The sequence below is a fragment of the Pristis pectinata genome, chromosome 4 (assembly GCF_009764475.1).
Source record: "Pristis pectinata isolate sPriPec2 chromosome 4, sPriPec2.1.pri, whole genome shotgun sequence".
Lineage (NCBI taxonomy): Eukaryota > Metazoa > Chordata > Chondrichthyes > Rhinopristiformes > Pristidae > Pristis > Pristis pectinata.
The window spans coordinates 84,616,470-84,637,517 of record NC_067408.1 but is presented as its reverse complement, the minus strand read 5'-3'; the positions used below and the strand labels follow the sequence as shown (position 1 = coordinate 84,637,517).

Sequence of the window (21,048 nt, the reverse complement as noted above, 5' to 3'; positions counted from 1 at the left end):
TCAAAGTCAAGAAGTGGTGGCCAGACTCTCTCTCTTGTTCAAACTGGTCATTACCTATTAATTATGAGGCATGAATGTTGCCTTGTTACCCACAACTCTGGTTGTTATCCTCTAACTGCAGGCTGGCATTAAAGTCATTCAGCATGGAAACAGGCCTTTCGGCCCAAATGGTCCATGTCGACCAAGATTCCCATTAAACAAGTCCCATTTGCCGGCATTTGGCCCATATCCTGTTAAACCCTTCCTATCCATGTACCTATCCAGGTGCCTATTAGGTACTTCATTATTGGAAGAATGATGAATGAAGTTGAAATCCTGCAGCCTCTCTACCAGGCATAATGTGAAATGAAGCAACTAAGATAAAGATCCTTCCTGAAATACTATTGACTTTAGGATTGTGATAACTGTCCTCTGATAAGTGTAATTATGTTTCTTTTTAACCATTGGGGAGTCTTTCTCATATATTGCCCCCTGACCTGAGTTTTGCTAAGGTGTTTTGTCACCACTTGATAGAATTGTGCTTTGATGTGGAGGGAAACTGCTCTTAAACTCCCACCCCTCTGTCATTCAGCTCCAGAGTCCACATCTAGGTAAAGGACATGAGGAAATGTGCAATGGTTTCATAAACCTTTCCGATGAATACTGCTCCTGCCTTGCTTCTCCTTTATTCCTACTGAATGGTGCCCCAATACCTGGCTTGATATAATCCGAGAGTGAACGGCTAGGTTATGAAATTACTAACTGTGCAAGTGCAACATTTTACAGTAGCTGATGCCCATGGTACTTTGTGAATAACCAGTTTTAGAACAGTAGATGACATCCTTGTATGGAATATAACACTATCTGCATGTGAACTTTGTGATGCTCAGTTCTACCAATGTTAGCATGGATAGATGAAAAATTTGTAGCAATGACTAAATGTTAGTCAAGTGATTGCAGTCAAGAGATGTTAAGTTCCAGCCAAGTTAATGTTGCCAATGAAATGAGGTTGCCTCCTTCTGAGTAGGAGTACCCGAACAAAGCTGTTCATTATTTTTAAAGAAGCGTTGCATGACACAGCAAATTCTGAAGTCTGCCATGGGTTATGTTTGTACCTATTTTACATACGTAGTCTCTGTACTCAGAAGATCATGTCACACCTGTGGTGCTTTATGTTTCTCAAATATGCACTCTGCAGTTCGACTAGTTCTCAAGGTTTATGCCTTGAGGTAGGAGGCATTGTGATCTTTACTGCAGCTCCTCACTCCTTTATATTGCAGTCTACATCCTACTTGCCAAACAAAAATTCAACCACCTGCCCTAATCGTTGCCTCCCTGCACCAACCACACCATTGCCCTCAAAACGTTGCAGTTTTTGTTAGGTACAATACTCAAAGTTGCCTTGTGCAGTGTAATCCCTCCCAAATGAAACAGATTGCTCTTTCTGCTCCCCAGCTGTCTGAAAATAACCTCATCATCAAAAAAGGACAAATAAAGTCATGAAGTAAACTAATAGCAAAGGCAAAATAACACAGGGAGTAAACAACAGAGGGCAAAGAGGAAGACGTTGATAAAGTAAATAGTGTAGTGTAATAAATAGTGTACAGTGGTGATTTTTTCCATAACACAACAAACTTTCACTAGTTCTCTTCATTTCCTATTGCTTAGCCAATTTTCTCTTCCTGGTCATTGTTAAACTGGTTTACTGGGTTTGACCGATAATAGAGCACTCTCTTTACCTCAGCCATGCCTCTATGAACAAGTTTCCTTTTTGATTTCCGATCAGCATCGCTTCTCCTAAAATGTTTTCTTGTTCATAGAATGTTTTTGGGTTTGTTTTAAGTTTGCTTCTAGGCTTTTTCTCAAGGGCCCTCTTTGCCTTTCTTATTTCTATTTTCATTTCCCCTGTGAACTTTTTACAATTAGCCTTGTTCTCACTGTGTTAGTAACCTGGCATCTTCTATTGCACTTCTCTCTGCTTGACTTTACCCTCTACCTTTTGGATCATCCATGGAGCTCCAGGGGCGCAACTATACTGCAGCTTAAACTTCTCCACTTTAGAGGTCTCCCACTGTTCAAGTTTCTGGCATTTATACTCTAGACTTCCACGTGAATAACCTAGTACTTTTGTGAAAAGTGCTGGAAATACGCATCAACTCGAATGCCAGCTGTGGAGAAAGAAAGAGTTAACGTTTCAGGTCAATGATCTTTCATCAAGCTGAAACATTAATTCTGTTTCTCTCTCCACAGCGGCTATCTGAGTTGTTAAATGCTTGCAGCATTTTCTGTCTTAACTTAGATTTCTAGCATCTATGCTTTTATGTTTTTCAACCTAATGTTTTTCCTTTGGTCTCTGAGTTAATATAATGCTGGTCTTAGCTAATGGTCTTCAAAAGGAATGTTATATTTCTGCTTTTACTGCTCAAATCTGCATGACGTCTGTTTCTTAGACAATAAGACATAGGAGCAGAATTAGGCCATTCAGCCCATCAAGTCTGTTCTACCAGTCTATCATGGCTGATTTATTTTTCCCTCTCAACCCCATTCTCCTGCCTTCTCCCCGTAACCTTCAATGCCCTTACTAATCAAGAAACTATCAACCTCCACTTTAAATATACCCAATGACTTGGCCTCCACAGCCCTCTGTGGCAATTAATTCCACAGATTCACCACCCACTGGCTAAATAAATTCCTCCTCATCTCTGTTCTAGAGGGACATCCTTCTATTTGGAGGCTGTGCCCTCTGGTTCCAGACTCTCCCACTACTGGAAAAATCCTATCCACATCCACTCTATCTAGGCCTTTCAATATTCGCTAGGTTTCAATGAGATTCCTCCCTCATCCTTCTGAACTCCAGCAAGTACAGGCCCAGAGCCATCAAACGCTCCTCATATGTTAATCCTTTCATTCCCGGGATCATTCTTGTAAACCTCCTCCGGACCCTCTCCAATGCCAGCACATCCTTCCTTTGATAAGAGGCCCAAAACTTCTCACAATACTCCAAATGTGGTCTGACCAACGCCTTATAAAGCCTCAGCAGTACATCCTTGCTTTTATATTCTAGTCCTCTCGAAAGGAATGTGAACATTGCATTTGCCGTCCTTACTACCCTACGCTGTATTCCATCTGCCACTTCTTTGCCCATTCCCCCAACCTGTCCAAGTCCTTCTGCAGACTCCCTGCTTCCTCAGCACTACCTGTCCCTCCACCCATCTTTGTATCATCTGCAAACTTGGCCACAAAGCCATCAATTCTGTCATCCAGATCATTGACATATAACGTGAAAAGTGGCGGACCCAACACCGACCTCTGAGGAACACCACTAGTCAATGGCAGCCAACCAGAAAAGGCCCCCTTTATTCCCACTCTTTGCCTTCTGCCAGTCAGCCAATCTTCTATCCATGTTAGTACCTTTCCTGTAATACCATGGGCTCCCATCTTGTGCAGCAGCCTCACGTGTGGCACCTTGTCAAAGGCCTTCTGAAAATCCAAGTAAACAACATCTACTGACTCTCCTTTATTTATCCTGCTTGTTACTTCCTCAAAGAATTCCAACAGATTTGTCAGGCAAGATCTGCTCTTAAGGAAACCATTGCTATTATAGTGCAGAACCACTCATACTCTCACTGAATGGAAACAGATCAAGATGCATTGCTATAAAATGCTGTATACTACGTTTATATACTAACTACTCAGGAAAAAAAGTATTTCCATGATAGCCTAAAATATCCAACAGGTTGCAGAATTTAGTATTTACTTAGGTTTTTAGCCATGTCCTCAAAAAAAATCAATGTGACAAATTTTGAATGAGATATGAACTAACAAATGCCTTTAATCGAGATAAAAGTAGAGATAATGCTGAAACTTGACATTAAAATTAGTTGCTTTTCAGAAAAAAAGAAAATAAAACAACACAGGAGAATTCTTCAAAGCAATGCTTTACTCTATGAACAGCCAAGCAGTGAGGGAGACTATGGCAATATTTTCAAGAATTGTTGCGGTCCAAAACTTTGTAGAATACCACCCTATTAATTCTTCTCTGATGTATGCCCAGCATAAAAGAAGAACATTAGGCTTGTGGGGAGATAAGTTTATACTTCTGGTGGCCAGATATTTTTATCATATAAACTTTCAGATTTGTATAGTAAAAATTAGAAAATACTATTTTCAAGCAAAAAATGCTAAATATTGTAAAAGATGAAATCTAAGAATGAAAACTCTATATAGTTATATGCCTCTTTAATTTTGCAACTTTAACTATATAATAAACATTAGGAAAATATTTAGTTTTTAAAAGAATGTAATGCTACTGCTAAATGTAATCACTTACCTGTATGGACAAACATATGTTTCACATAGTTCTGCTTTGCAGTGAATGTTTTATTACAAAGAGTGCATTCATAGGGCTTTTTTTCAGTCTGTCCACTTGTACTCTGCATTGTTGACTGAGATTGTTGTGGGTGCAACTGTGTGGTAAAGGTTGTAACATTGGGTTGCGGAACTGTTATAAATTGTGTCTGTTGGCTTGAGAGTGGTTGTGGCAACGTGAACTGAAACAGCTTGCCACTGGTAGTGTTCTGAGTGGTGAAAAGTGTGGGTATATACGTACTCCCAGCAGTGCCAATGACAGGAGTAGTGCTAGTTAAGGTCAGTGGCATTCTCACGTTGGTGGCTTGGGTATCTGATTGCCTCAGATAAAGCTGAGTTGTTGCCTGTGATTGATTGTTTTGAGAGACTGAAATCACAGAGCTCATTGGAGCTTGCTGCAATTCTTTTTCACTTGCAATGTTTCCATCACTGTTTTGAGGGCCTGTGGTATCCATTTCCGTAGTGTAAGTCCTTTCTGGAGAAGGAGGATTCACATTGCTGAGCTGTTGGCTGTCTTCAGCGGGAAGCTCATTCTGCTCAGCTGGTCTGAAATCTGACTGTCCTCCTCTGCTTATGCCAGCAATGAACTGTTGGTCTATTGGATCAGTTTCAGTCCCATTGGAAGAGCTAACACCAGAGTCAAAACTTTCTCCTTTTGGTTCACTCTCAGTACCTTCAGCCTGGTCAGTGTCTTCATTGCACTCTTCGGATTCATTTTGCTCTGAAGTGTTCCTTTTCTGTTTTCCGTAATAATCATAATCATATTCATCTTCGGTCTCCTGTTTGATATGAACATTGCCCACAATGGTCTGGATGCGAACTGGCCGCGGTTGCTTGCGACAGTGTGTGGTTTCTGGGGTGGAAAGATATCTCTCCATCTGCTGTGTCCGCTCTTGGATTCTGGTTATCCATGCTGGATCAGTTACATTCTCTTCCCTCTGCAGGACCAGTTGTGTGCTGTGATGGCTGACCACTGGTGCACCGTAGAGTGATCTCTCTCCAGTGCCATTTTGTACCGGCATTCCAGAGCAGGCATAAAGAGAGGAATAGATTCTTTCAACATTACGCTGGGAGTGAGCTTGTACATACCCAGATTCAGTATCACTGCTCTGCCCTGACGAACCAGATTCTGGTGTTCCTCGTGGTGTTACTTGGTTCGAGTCCCTCGTTGTAGGGTAACCGCTGCTTGCAACTGTTTGAGAGACAATACGAGTGCATTCGTCAATGACGGTTTTGATCTGCAATATGCTGGCTGCAGTAAGGATTTGTAAGGCCTCACTCTGGGACACCCGGAGCACCCCGCTGTACATGAAATCAATCAACTTCTGAACAGACTGCACTGAGACCACAGATGGAATCTCAATGTCACTGTATCCCAAAAGCAGCTTGTCTTGGAAGAAGGGACTGCCAGCGGCCAATACACAGCGATGAGCTCTAAGCATGCTTCCATGGATTCGGACGGTCACATCGCAGAAATGTCCCCGGTTTCGCTGCTCATTCAGTGTTTCAAGCACAGAGTTGCTGAAGTTGTGAAGGTTGATACTGTGGATGCGCTCTGTCATTCCCTTCCCATTGATGTTACCTAGTTTTGAACAGGAAAAAACAGACCTTTACCACTTCAGAAAGATTAGCTAATCAACTTCAGGAATCTGAGAGACAACATGCCACTTTGAAATAAAAGTGCCATAAATGTAAAAAGTAAACAAAATATAACAAAGCTATACCCAAAACATTAAACACATTAATGATCATTTGTCATTGAAGTTTGATAGTAAAATTGTAGGAAAGTGGATACCTCAGAGTAAATAACAGAAACTATACAAATTGAAAGGATCTGATATTTGAAATCAAGCCACAGGTGCTAAGCAGATAACAACAGAAATTAGTTATTGATTAACTATCATTAATCAGTATCTTAAAACTATGTCCTGTATCTTGCTGGGAAATGCTAGTAGTTATGAATGAAAGCAACAGCATTTACCCGTTTAACTGGAAACTATTTCAGAAATTCAGCAACTATATTTTTGTCCTGATTGTCATGAAAATCGATCAGTTTGCTCTGCTACAGTTGCAAAATTCCATCTTTGTCAGATTGCTCAGTATTTAAAATGAGGAAATCATTGCTCAGTCTTGCTCTAGTTTAGGCCTGAGGCAGAATTTGTGATACCATTGATTTCAATGGAGATTGTAGGGTTCACAGATGAGAGAAAAAAAAGACATGATTCGTTTTCTAATTACCATGTTTTGGTTTAATTACATATGTTTTTTGGAACCTTTTTCAAACAAATCAATATTGCTTCACAGTTATTTACTTAACTCTTAATATTCTTGGAAATTTTTCTGGACACTCATAACCCTTAGAGATTTGACAGTTGGCAAAGCTAGAGACTGAGTTTTACCAATTATCAAAGCTTGCAGGAGTATTTCTCGGATGGGAATGGGAGCTCAACACAGAACCATCAGAGGTCGTGCCACCAGAACCCCAGATGCTTCAAACCAGTCAGATCAGCCTTCTGCATCTCTGTTAGTTAAGCATTGGCAACTTTGGGACTGTGGGCAGCAGCGACAGGCAGTGGGAGAGGTCCAAAAAGATTAAGCCCCGCCCAGATGATTTCAGTCTTAAAATTAGAAAATGATGGAACACACAGTGGGTCAGGCAGCATCTGTGGAAAGAGTGTTTCCAGCATTTTCGTTTTTACTTCAGATTTCCAGCATCTGCAATTTGTTTTAATTTCATTTTCTTTTGGTCAGCTTACATGCAAGCAGTACATTGATGCTGTTTGTTCATGTACTCTAGAACCATAGTTTTCTTTAACGATTGCAGGGGATAATGAAGATACCATTGCAGATTTTTGAAGAAAATTTTATAGATGATTATACAATTATTCTATATTTAGTGTTTATTTATGTCAGAAATGGAGAATAACAGAAGATTTCATGTAACCTCTTGAGGCAACGTCACTGTTAATGATTTTTATAATTAAAACAAAACTAAGTTTAATTTTTGGAAATGGGCCTACATTATTCTGTGGATCTTATCCTGTATAACCATAGACATATAATTAATAAAATAATTTTTATTTTATCTGAATATAGGAAAACGGCATCAGACAATTTTCCATATTATTTAAAAAAAACAAGATATTGATAATTAAGTGTATGCTCATGATTTACAACAAAGCCAAATGTAATGGAAAGCCAGCAAAATTTAGGAAAGCAGGGAGAGAAAAATAAACATGATAGATAAGTGTGAAGGATGATAGCTTGATCAAAATTTCAATAAGATTTACATCAACATTTGCCACTGATTACTTTGTATAAAACACACTCTCATGAGAACATTTATCAATCTGTCTTCCTTTCCACTCACTAAATAATGCTAGAAATCGAGCATACAAAAATAAGTGAACTTTTTAAACAGCATAATAAATCTAGACTACAACTGAACCATCTTTCTGGCACTGAAAATTTCCTTAATGTTTTAATTTTAATTATTCTTGGAGATGTAAAAAAATTCTTTCTCTGTGCATCAAGCTCCAAGCTGCTCCAATATATTAAAATATTATACAATTGTAAAATGACTGAAATTTATTCTACATTTGACTGCTGGAATTAATGTTCCAGTATGTTAGATTTCTTTTTAAACTGGACAATGAAAAGTCTCACCACTGCAGATGTAAGTGGCCACCATCTTGAAAATCTCCTTGTGTGAAGAAAGAAATTCATGGGCCATCTTGTCTCATGTAATTGAACATATTACTGGAATGATGCATCGAGCTAAGATGTTTGGCTGTATGCAAGGACAAAAAAAGGAGTTCATATAATTTACAGATCTACGTTGCATGGCACAATTCTGTACAGTAGCCATTACTGATTTAACTACATATCTTATATTCTGAAACAATACCTTACAAAAGTTACAAAACAAAAATCTCATTCCAGCTAGCACAGAACATGTTCAGTTAAGAAGCCCAGGAATTTTATTTTTCACTGCCATGATGGAGATTCGTAAAATGGTGGTCAAGAAGACTGAGTACATCATGCGTCTAATACCGTGCAAAACAGTGAGCCTATTTTTATAAGCAACTGATGGAACAAAAACGAAAGTCAGTCCCTTTATAGATACTGCTGTTATAATATGATACATAACTAATCATAGCTAATCATTGAGGTTCTGTAGTCCAATTAAACTGACAAAACACTTTTAATAATTTCTGATTATGTAATACTGACTGACATAAACAATTTGAAATATTTACTCGCCCATTTCTTCATGATCAGAATAAATCACAGCATCACAAATCATTAACCTGAAGTTCTGATCAGAATTTAGTACAAGGAATTTGCCAAATTCTCATTGTCAGCTTTGATTTTTCATTCATTCCACTGTGAGAAAAAATGATTTCACTGAACCACAATTCTAACTTCAAACATTTTCAATAAGTGGGTTAGTGTAATATAATAAGGGGCATTCCTGTGAATATCAGCCTATGTTAAAAAAAATTCCTAATTAGCACTAATTGATGACTTAAGGTACATTTATGCTGCAGGAGCAGAGACACTTGATGGATAGTTCTTCACATGTATCAACGATGTGAATTCTTAATTAATCTGTTTTGTGGTGGTGACTAATAGAGTACTGTCGGATGGAACATCATCAGACCCTCTGTTGCATTCCAATTGGATCAATGAGATATGGAATAGTTTAGCATCTCAACCGTTGTGGAGCATTTAAGTTTTTCCTCAATAATGCATGGATCATCAGTCTGGATTATATGCTGAAATACTGTTTTCGTTCTCACAGACTTCTGTTTTAAAGATGGAGGTGTACCAAATGAATAACAATGAAAGATTAATCCTTGAATGGGGATTATACAAAAGACAAGTTGCAACATATTTTGCTCTAGACATAGCTTGGAATGAAGTAAACAAGTTAAAATGCGTGTAACCAGGGACAAACCAACTGTTATGCCAAATCTTCCAATTACTCATGCAACTGCCAGCACCAATGATTTTTTCTTGTTACAAGATGGGCAAACAGGCTTCAATTAAATCCAGTAGGGGTTTCTGCAACAAAGCCAAGTTCCTTGTGGATGTCAGAGACTCGCTCTCTGTACCAATGAGTAGTGAGGAAGAGGTGGCCTTCATGATAGAAAGCATCAGAGCTCAAAATCCATTACTGGATGAACTATATTCTGAAGTGTTATAAAAGGATAGAGGTCATGAGCACTAGATTTAAAGTACAGAAGAGCCAAGATCAAATTGAGTAGCAAAGGAAACTTGAGGGGATGAAAACTATTCAATTTTTCATGATTAATTTCAGCCAAACAAATAACCATGATAATGGAAGTTGAAAACAGGTTTTCAAAATAATTGAGACACAAAAAATTCTGCAGATGCTGGAATTTGGAGCAATACACAAAAAGTGCTGGAGGAACTCAGCATGCCAGGCAGCATCCATGGAGGGAAACAAACATTCGACGTCTCGGGCCGAGACCCCTTCACCAGGACAAATAATTGTTCCTGTCTTTGTGATATTTCAGTGTGTCCAAGGTTTAGTTTCGAAGTAGCATCTGTGAGTGCTAAAATGACTGCGACTGGACATGACATTTTTTGGCTGATACATTAAGATGCTATACAAATGCAAGGATGGGACAAACTTCGAAAGGTGATTTATTAAAATTGCAATATTCATGAAGAAATAATTAATCTGTAAACCATGTGGCTTAGAGGAATCTACATGAAAGTCCATTTTCATGCTAGCTGCATGCAATATTACAGCCTATTTTGGCTTTTACATTTCCGAGTGCAGCGTGACAATTTTTTTTAAAAACAATGTCCTTCAGGCCAACTAAGCATAAGTCTCTTTAATTCATGTTATACGAGTGATTTTGTCCAAAACTGAATTCTGCTGCCCATATTCCAATTTAGGGGTGCATTTCAAAAATTGTTAATCACAGCAGAAATATTAAAATAAAAATGCACTGGTACATATTTTTGCAAGGAAATTCTAACAATGCACAAATCGTAAAGATGCATTCATATATTCTGTTCAGTTTAAAATTAATTGAATAGTCAAAGCATCAAAAAAAGGGAAAAAGGTAATATACTCAAACTCTGATAATCTGGCACCATTGGGAGTTTGGTGGTGCTAGACTGGCAGATTTTCTCGTATATTGGATATTACTCCTATTATTACCCATACCCACTTTTAATTCATTCTTTTTAAGGTATTACTTAGTAGTATAATATATTTTTCAGTGAAATGGGTGAGTTTAATTGAAGTTTGGAATGGGGCCCTGGTGAGTATAAAAGGAGTGTATGAATAGGGCCCCAGTGAGTTTAAAAGGAGTGTGGGAATGGGGCCCCAGTCAATTTAAAAGGAGCTTGGTAATGGGGCTCTAGCAAATTTTAAGGAAGAGCTGAAACAGGGCTGTGGTGAGATTAAAAAGAGCACAGGAAGCATCACCTGTGAGCCTGATGCTGAACCATCAGGATTTCCGACCAATTGGATGCCAGATTATCATAGTTTTACTGTACATTAAAGTTTTAAATTTTTATTACACATAATTCATTACACATTCATTACACATTCCTGTAGCCTTTGAATGGTGCACAAGTTAAATGCTTCACCTGTGTAACTTGTGGTTCTTCCTTACATAATGGTACAACGGTGCAAAATATTTACAGTATTCTTCTTTTCACTAACAATTTCAGAACTATTTCCAACTGGGAAACAGAAAGTGATAGAGGTGACTAGCACTGATGCATTTAACGGGAAACACAAGAGAGAAAGAAATTGATGGAATTTGGTGGATGACGGGAGGAGCCTCAAGACACCATCATGGCGTGTTACTCTGTAATACAATGTAAGCCCACCACTTCAAAAATGTTTCTGAAACCATTAATTATTTGATCAATGCATGCCTGACACTCAGTGTAATTTATTATTTCCTGCCATTCTCTCTCCTTTCTGTGTAAACTATTAATCATGATTGTTTTTTCAACTATTAAATGTTGACCAATTCTTAAATGCAACTAAGTATTTTAAAAATAATTTAATGGTCAAAAGATGCAATTACTTGAGTATACATACAGTCAGAACAGAAGGTGGTAAAGTATCCGTCTCTCTGAACTTTCACCTGGAGGACTATAGGCTTCTGTCCGGGAAGACTAGTCCTGAAGCAGTGTCTGTTTGCAAGACTCTCATTCTTCAAGGACTGCAATTACTCCACAGTTCCTTCATTACTCAGTTGATCTTTATTTTTGCTGAAAGAATAAAATGAATGGAAACTAAAGTCAAATCTGAAGTATTCATGAGTCAATTCTCCTCGGACACAATCAACTTCAGCAAATTGAAACACAGCTGAGCAACAAATAACATGCCCATGTGTTGTTATATTTAGAGTATTCATTATAAGGACATTATATGGAATTGGCTGCATCACCGACTCCTAGATAATTTAACCAACTGTAATTTTCTGTTGACATCAGTATTTTTTTTAAATTTTTTTTAAATTGAGTTATTTTCCGATGCTACAAATTAAAAATGGAAGACGACTCAACCTACCCACCCTAACTATTAATATATTCAGTGGAAGCTTAAATATTAATAATGGTTATAACACTTCTGCAACTCAAGTGTTAAAGCACATCTGGAGGTGTGTTGAGATGTGCTCCAGCAGCCAAGACAAGGGCCGCACCTGGCGAGTCCAAGGCATCCACCTTCCTCCAGACATTCTGGCAGAGAATATCCAGGACAAGCTGAAGTAGTACAAATCCCCGTCCTTTGATGCTAGATTTCTCAAAAGACCAAGCCAAGAACTACTTCCAAAATCTTTGAACTTACATTGTTGTGCTAAAGCACTGAATGCACACTGTTCTGTGTGAATTGCACCACAGTGTTCAAGTCAATCTACCCAATTTCATGGATAAAGAAATGGAAAGATTAATTGAAACGAGGGGCATTCCTTGAGAAGATCTAACCAATTACTGCAGTCTGGTTAAAACCATGCAAATGTTTGCAAAACCTGCATCTTTCACCAAACTAAATAGTGAAAATTGAAGAAAACAGGGAGCTGCTCTGAGGTTTATTGAGTCCATGCAAGCTCCTTGAAGAACTGCCTACTTAGTTCACCCTCCCTCCCCCGACGTTCTTCCCGTGCCCCAACAAATTACTTTCCATCAAATCCCTATCCAATTCCCTTCTGAAAGCCCGAATTGACTCTGCTTCCATCACCCTTGTGTTCCAGATCAGAAACACTTTCAATATTCAAAATTCCTCCTCATTTTACTCCACCTATTATTTTTAAACTATGCTCCTAGTTCTCAAGTTATCCACAAGTGAATGCAGCTACTCTCCATTTACTGTCTAAACCCATCATCGCCCTGTAAACCTCTAACATCTACCCAGAATTCCCATTATATAAAAAAACTACTAAGCTTACCAAGATAAAATGCTGCTTGAACCAGTCTGCTGCAAGTACCAAATGAACTTTATCCCAATGTACATCAGTTTCACAAGGATAATAAAATTGAAGCAAACAATAAAAACATATTGTCAAGGAATTTCTGTAATGCCTCATTTGGCCAGTTTAATTGTATAGGTCACTGAGAAAAATTTATCACTTTTGATTTCAGAGTCTATTCTGAAAGAAATGATCTCAGAAAAGTGGCTGCGAGCATATTACTATAGACTTAATATTCCATGGTTAGGAAAAAAAGATGATCTCATTTCTTGCTTATGAATGTTAACCAGCAAGTGGCGAGAAGGCTCTGACATTCAAATATTTGAAACTACTACAGAGCATGGCCTGCCTTAAATGGGTTCAAATTAAACCGATTAACTAACCACAGACCCTTGCAGAACATCACTAGTCACTGGCAACCAACTAGAAAAGGCCCCCTTTATTCCCACTCTTTGCCTTCTGCCAGTTGTCCAATCTTCCATCTATACTAGTACCTTTGCTAAATACCATGGGCTCCTATCTTGTTTAGCAGCCTCATGTGCGGCACCTTATCAAAGGCCTTCTGAAAATCCAAGTAAACAACATCCACTGACTCTCCTTTGTCTATCCTGCCTGTTACTTCCTCAAAGTATTCCAACAGATTTGTCAGGCAAGATCTCCCCTTAAGGAAACCATGCTGACTTCAGACTATTTCATCATGAGCTTCCAAGTACTCCAAAACCTCATCCTTAGTAATGGATTCTAACATCTTACCAACCACTCAAGTCAGGCTAACTGGCCTATAACTTCCTGTCTTTTGCCTCCCTCCTTTCTTAGAGAGTGGAGTGACATCTGCGATTTTCCAGTCCTTCGGAACCATTCCTGGCTCTAGTGATTCTTGAAAGATCACTACTAATGCCTCCACAATCTCTTCAGCTGCCTCTTTTAGAACCCTGGGGTGCAGTCCATCCAGTCCAGGTGACTTATCTACTTTCAGACCTTTCAGCTTCCCAAACACCTTCTCCTTGGTAATAGCAACTACACTCACTTCTGCCCATTGACTGTCTTGAATTTCTGGAATGTTGCTGGTGTCTTCCGCAATGAAGACTGACATAAAATACTTATTCAGTTCATCCACCATTTCTTTATTCCCCATTACTACCTCTCCAGCATCATGTTCCAGTGGTCCGATATCCACTCTTGCCTCTCTTTTACCCCTTACATATCTGAAAACACTTTTGGTATCCTCTTTTATATTACTGGCTAGCTTACCTTCATATTTCATCTTTTCTCTACTTATTGCTTTTTTAGTTGCCTTCTGTTGGTTTTTATTGTGTGCAATTCTGGTCACCTCACTATAGGAAGGTTGTCGAGGCTCTAGAGAGGATGCGGAGGAGGTTTACTAGGATGCTGCCTGGATTAGAAGGCATGTGCTATCACCCCTCAGCCTCTGCCACTCTTTTCTCTGGAGTGGCAGAGGCTGAGGGGTGATTTGTTGGAAGTGTATAAAATTATGAGGGGCATAGAGAGGGTGGACAAGTAATATCTTTTTCTCATTATTGAGCGATCCAATACCAGAAGGCATGCATTTAAGGAGAGAGGGGGTAGGTTCAGAACAGACATGAGGGGTATGTTTCTTTACTCAGAGAGTGGTGGATGCCTGGAATGCATTGCCTGATACAGTGGTGGAGGCAAATTCATTGGGGGCTTTTAAGGGGAGCTTGAATGAGAGGAAAATAGAGGGATATGGGCATTCTGAAGGTAGGAGGGATTAGCTATGTCGGCACAACATTGTGGGTCAAAGGGCCTGTTCTGTCCTGTACTGTTCTATGTATGTTCTAAAAGTTTCCCAATCCTCCAGCTTCCCACTAATTTTTGCAATATTGCATGCCCTCTCTTCTGCTTTAATGCTGTCTTTGACTTCCCTTATCAGCCACGGTTGCCTCATCCTCCCTTTAGAATGCTTCTTCTTTGGGATGAACTGATCCTGCATCTTCCAAATTACTCCCAGAAACTCCTATTACTGCCCTACCGTCATCCCTGCTAGGGTCCCCTTCCAATCAACTTTGGCCAGTTCCTCTCTCATGTCTCTGCCGTTACCTTTACTCAACTGTAATACCAATACATCCGATTTTACTTTCTCCCTCTCAAACTGCAAGGTGAATTCTATCATATTATGACCACTGCCTCCTTAGGGTTCCTTTACCTTCCTTCAGCTCCCTAATCAAATCTGGTTCACTGCACAACACCAAATCCAGAATTGCCTTTTCCCTAGTGGGCTCGACGATAAGCTGCTCTAAAAAGCCATCTCGTAGGCATTCTACAAATTCCTTCTCTTGCGATCCAGTACCAACCTGATTTTGCCAATCTACCTGCATATTGAAATCCCCCATGACCACCGTAACATTTCCCTTTTTACATGTGTTTTCAATCTCCTGTTGTAATTCGTACCCCACATCCTGGCTACTATTTGGAGGCCTCTATATAATTGTCATCAAGGACTTTTTACCCCTGCAGTTTCTTTACTCCACTCAAGGATTCTACATCTTCTGATCCTATGTCACTTCTTGCTAAGGATTTGATTTCATTTTTTTTTAAACCAACAGACCACCCCACCCCACCCCCTCTGCCCACCTGCTTGACTTTTCGATAGGATGTGTATCCTTGGATGTTTAGCTCCCAGCTGTGATATCCTTTCAACGACAACTCTCTGATGCCCACAACGTCACACCTGCCTATTTCTAATTGCGCTATGAGCTCATCTACCTTATTTCATATACTGCTTGCATTCAGAGATAACACCTTCAGTCCTGTATTCACCACCCTTCTTCCCAAATTTGTCTCCATGTTGCCTGAAGTTAAATTCTTATCCCTTTCTAAACTTTCTTTCTTATTCTTTATTCTGGGGACTTCAGTAACCTCTCCTGCACTTTCCTTCCCTTTTACTTTATCCATACTTTCCTAATCTGTTGAACCCACCCCCCTACTATTTAGTCTACTATGATATATTTCCCAAAATGCTTCTGGAGATAAAAAGTCCAATAATCATTCCTGGAAGTTTTCATCATCATGCTCATTGCCTACCATCCCCTCACGTAACAGCAATCGCAGTTCCCAGCTGTACTGTGGATTGACTTGATATGAAAGAGGCACCGTCTTAATAGAAAATCTTAGCAAAATACCTCAGCTATTTGCAAATGGATTCAAGATGATCAATAATTAAATTGTCATTTATGTCATTATGGACCATTGCATGGAAAATGTCTGAATACTTTGAGGAAATAAGATCAATGAGTAATCATACTGTCTCTCTTCCTTTTAAATGACTACCAGAATACAATTGGCCATACTTTGGACAGATGCTTTTCAATGCTTATATAATGAACAAACAGACCATCATCAAGTCTCCACTTATGTAACCTTTGTGAGGATGACATATGCCCTTATTCTCAAATGCAAACTACGGCCTATTTTGTTGAATTATTATTAGAAAATTATCTTGTGGCCTACACAATTTGGATGCTGGTGCTGACAATGCTCTAAGATGGCTGGCATATTACATTGCGACCTTACATGAATAGCTGACAAAAAGTACAATATTTGTATTTACCACCAGATGGCACTGCATTAAACTATGATCAATGTTGCTTACACACTGATTGGCATTACAAAGCATTCAATACAGCTTCCTCGTTATATACATATGGTACCAATTGCATTGCACAAGTCAAGCATCTTTCAACTCATTCTAAGAAAGCAGCTGTGATATTACTCTCATTTAATTATTTTGCAGATTTGCTCATTTCCAAGTACTTGAGGTCCTTTGAGATGTTTGAAAGGCATGATGAGCCACAAATAAATGCAAGTCCTTTATTTCCCCCTTGCCCATTTTGCAATTCAATGAAAACAACAAGGTTTATCATCTACAATGCCCAATCCTGACATTAAGGGAACATGGGGTGGGAAATGGGGTTGGGGGGGGGGGGTGGGAATGGGAGGAAAGCTGATGTGGACATAACAGCAGATACTCTTTCTCCTCAGCCAGGTACTTCCTGCTCCTTAGGAAACAACCCTAATTCCTACAAATTCACTCTATGTCTCAGAACCACATTAAGGTTCTTTTCCTTATCTTCCACTCAGTTTCTGCCATTTCCTGCAATCACAACCCTCTGCTTATTGAATAGATCTTTATTTCTTTCTTTACTGCCAGCTTTTGTCATACTATTATCACTTCTGTCATCTAATCATCTTCTGTTCAACACCATTCTATTCTTGTCTCCCTACCCTTTTCCCTTGGCTTTGTTCCTCCTTATAAACTGTTCATTTATAACATCTCCCAGTTCTGACAGAAGGTCAATGTGCTGAAACATTAATCCAACCTTCCTAGGCTCTCTCACCTGTCTATTTCTTTCATTTTTTTTATTTTTACAATGTTGGGGTGGGATCAATTTAGCAAGATTTATTCATTTGCATGTGCAGATCATAAACTAAGAGCAATATAGAAAGGTAGTTATTAAATACGATAATCCACTTGTTTAATTTTACTATTTCATGGAGGAACTGGTGGTAACTGTCTCTTGTTTTTGGAATACCACTGAAAGTGGCTGATTAGAAATAAAAGTATATATTTTTATGTGTGATTTGGTCACACATAAAAGTAAGAGCCCAATAAGACAACTATTGCTGCACAACAACAATGAACCTGGAAGTTTCCACTTGAACATTCACAGAGATTATTAACAAAAATATTACACACCTCATGCATGTATACTTAATAAATCTAATATTTTCTAGCGTTTTTTTAATTTTTCAATTATAAAACACTTAATTACATTAGAGGTTACCGAAATCCTAGACTAGGTTAAAGTCTACGTTGCCATTCCCCTGATGCCGTAGCTAACCTGAATAATACTTTGGTAACCAAAAGTTCAGATTGGCAAATCTACCAGCTTTTGTGAGTATCAAAGAGTATCAGATATGGCTTCTATTTAGTAATGCATGTAAATAATTTGATAGATTAATTGCCCAAAGCATTGCAAAATGGGAATTAAGACCACACCTGGTATTTGATGAGGCTAAGAGATGAACTAAGCTGGAGAAAGGACTGGTTCACAAAGGGATCAAGAGGCAAAGAGAGAAAGAGAAGGGGATGCATGTTACAGAATCCAGTTCTTTAGTGGGGTGAATAGTAGAAAACAGGGTTAGGATGTGACAAAGCAAGGACAAAGTAGAGGAGAACCAACTGCTTACTACATATATGGTGAAAAAAACAGCATTTTCATTTTCCACTCAATCTTCTGTAGGCTTGCACACAGGGATTCAAGACAATGCATGGTGCTCATGTTGTCAGATTTGATGATGGCTATGAATTGGATAAGCAATCATAATAATAACTTACTATGTAAGCTTGCTGTACTTTTCTGTTGGTCATGTTGCTGAAAAGAAGAAATGGTAGGGAAGGGAGCTGGAGCAGAGGAGGAAGGGAGCTGGAGCAAAAGAGGAAGAGAAAGTTTAAAGTGGCTGTGCCTAGGAAAGGAGTGAGAGTCAATTAGTCAAAGGGGGTAAAAACCAGAAGTGAAAGGAAGGGGAAAAAGAAGAAGGGATCGAGTGTTCATAACAGAGGGACAGAGAGCAGCCGGTTTATACTTTCATAGAAACATGAAACGAGAGAGCGTAGAAGGCATTCAACCCACCATATTGGCTCTTTAAAAGAGCCATCCAATTAATTCTACTCTACTCTTTCCCCAATGGTGTGATTCTTTTCTCCCTTCAAGTATTTAGATAAATCTCTTTTGAATGTTACCACTAAATCTGCTTCAACTTCCCTGTCAGGCACTGCATTCAAAATTACAAAAAAGTCTGAAAAAGGTCAAAAAGCTACATGTTGTTTCTGCCCATGTCCACTGATAATCAACCATTTACCATTGGAAAATGGTTTCTCCTTTAATTACCCTCAACAAACTATTCATGACTTGGAACACTTATGTTTTTAACAGCCGTATAAATCAATCTTAACTTCCTTAGCTTAAACAAACTTCTTTTTCTCCATCAGCTCCAAATAAATGAATTCCCTGGTATTATTATAGTAAAACTTTATTACAATCTCTGTAAGGTTTTCACAATCTTACTAAATCGTAGTTCTACAACTTAAATGTATTCTTCAGTGTGAATTGAGCTCACGGTTTTATTATTAACTAATTTAAATAGTTAATTGTTTTGTTAAAGCTACTCCTTATAAAATCTGGAATTTACTATAGGTTCTTGAATCTATAGTTTCACTGACCAATTAAAATTAAATCAAAGTATTTCCTAACACACAAGAGATCTGACATAAGCTTGGGCTCACTTGTGACTATTAAATTTAATGTAAAACCGTTCTGTTTACCTAATTAACAAAAATGCCTGAACGCATCATGTCTTGGTATGACAACTGCTCTGCCTGGGACCACAAGAAACTGCAGCGAGTTGTGGATGTAGCTCAGCACATCATGGAAACCAGCCTCTCCTCCATAGACTCTGTCTATACTTCGCTGCCTTGGTGAAGGAGTCAGAATAATTAAAGATCCCACCCACCTGGGTCATTCTCTCTTCTCCCCTCTCCCATCAGGCAGAAGATACAGGAGCTTGAGGGCACATACCGCCAGGCTCAAGGACAGCTTCTATCCCACTGTTATAAGACTATTGAATGGTCCCCTTATACGGTGAGATGGACTCTTGACCTCACAATCTACTTTGTTATGACCTTGCACCTTATCGTCTACCTGCAATGCACTTCCTCTACAGCTGTGACACTTTACTCTGTTATTGTTTTTACCCTGTAACTACCTCAATGCACTGTGTGTGAATTGATCGGTACGAACGGTATGCAGGACGAGTTTTTCACTGTACCTCAGTAGAAGTGACGATAATAAACCAATACCAATGTTTTGGCTGAGACTTAACCACTGTGTGTAAAGGTTCAGCATAATTAACTTAATTTTGTACATTTTTTTCTCATACTAATAAACTAAGAATCTCATTGTTTAAACTTTAGGCATATAGATGATTCAGTCCTGTAATAAGCTCTCCTTTCAAAAAGAAGCACTATTGCTCTTCAGCGTGAATTGAGCTGAACAGTTTTATTATTAACTAATTTATTTTGTTAAAGCTACTCATTATAACATCTGGAATTTACTATAGGTTCTTGAATCTATAGTTTCACTGATCAATTAAAACTAAATCAAACTATTTCCAAACGCACAAGAGATCTGACATAAGCTTAGGCACACTAGTGACGATTAAATTTAATATAAAACCGTCCTGGTTACCTAATCAACAAGAATGCCTGGTTTTCCCCGACACCTTCAAATGATTTGTGTGCAAACTTGCACTTGGTCTCCCCCTTTAACATTGTACAATTTACCTCAGCAAATTCATTTTCTATGCTCTGTGCCTTTAAACACATGCACAGCATCTCATCTCATTGGATGCATCACAGCTTGGTATGGCAACTGTTCTGCCTGTGATTGCAAGAAACTGGAGAGAATTGTGCACTCAGCTCTGCACATCACGGAAATCAGCCTCCCCTCCATGGACTCTGTCTACACTTCTCGCTGCCTTGACAAAGCAGCCACCATAATCAAAGACCCCACCCACCCTGGATATTCTCTCTTTTCCCCGCTCCCATCAGGCAGAAGATACTCAAGACTGAAAGCACGTACCACCAGGCTCAAGGACAGCTTCTATCCCATTGTTATAAGACTATTGAATGGCCCCCTAACACAATAAGATGGACTCACAACCTACCTTGTTATGGCCTTGCACCTTATTATCTACCAGCACTGCACCACCTCTGTAACTGCAACACTTTATTCTGCATTGTGTTACTGTTTTCCCTTGTACTACCCTCAATACACTGTTGCAATGAAATGACTCGTATGGACGGCATGCAAAACAAGTTTTTCCGCTGTACTTCAGTACATGTGACAATAATAAGCCAATTTATCTTGGACTACTTTGCACTTGCTCCATCTAATTCCACCTACTGTATTCTTAAACTCCAATTCTATTTTCCTCTTGTGTTTCCCTACATTTCTCTTCTCTTCTTCATCCTGGTGAACATTTGCCAAATTTGTTAAAACCTTCTCCCAGATTAGTAATTCACATTTTTTTTCCCCCGAGGCCATCAATAACCAGATCTGTTGACAATCAACTTGTGCACTTAGGACAAGCTATCCCTGCCCTAGAATAGGTCCCAATAATTCAAGTCCTACCC

At 38.9% G+C, this 21,048-nt stretch overlaps 1 protein-coding gene across 7 annotated transcripts in view; it reads right to left on the bottom strand.

The window, feature by feature from the left end:
• Nucleotides 1-21,048, bottom strand: part of LOC127569898 (zinc finger and BTB domain-containing protein 20-like) — a 197,883-nt gene that overhangs the window by 7,866 nt on the left and 168,969 nt on the right. For 6 of the 7 annotated variants that reach the window (XM_052014937.1, XM_052014936.1, XM_052014939.1 and 3 more), the window contains 3 exons: nucleotides 11,444-11,616; nucleotides 8,014-8,137; nucleotides 4,310-5,929 (listed from right to left, as the gene is read on the bottom strand). In XM_052014937.1, the coding sequence (XP_051870897.1) occupies nucleotides 4,310-5,929; nucleotides 8,014-8,080 (1,687 nt within the window). In that variant the 5' untranslated portion in view covers nucleotides 8,081-8,137; nucleotides 11,444-11,616. The remainder of the gene's footprint in view (nucleotides 1-4,309; nucleotides 5,930-8,013; nucleotides 8,138-11,443; nucleotides 11,617-21,048) is intronic. The other variant, XM_052014942.1, reaches the window with a different exon arrangement.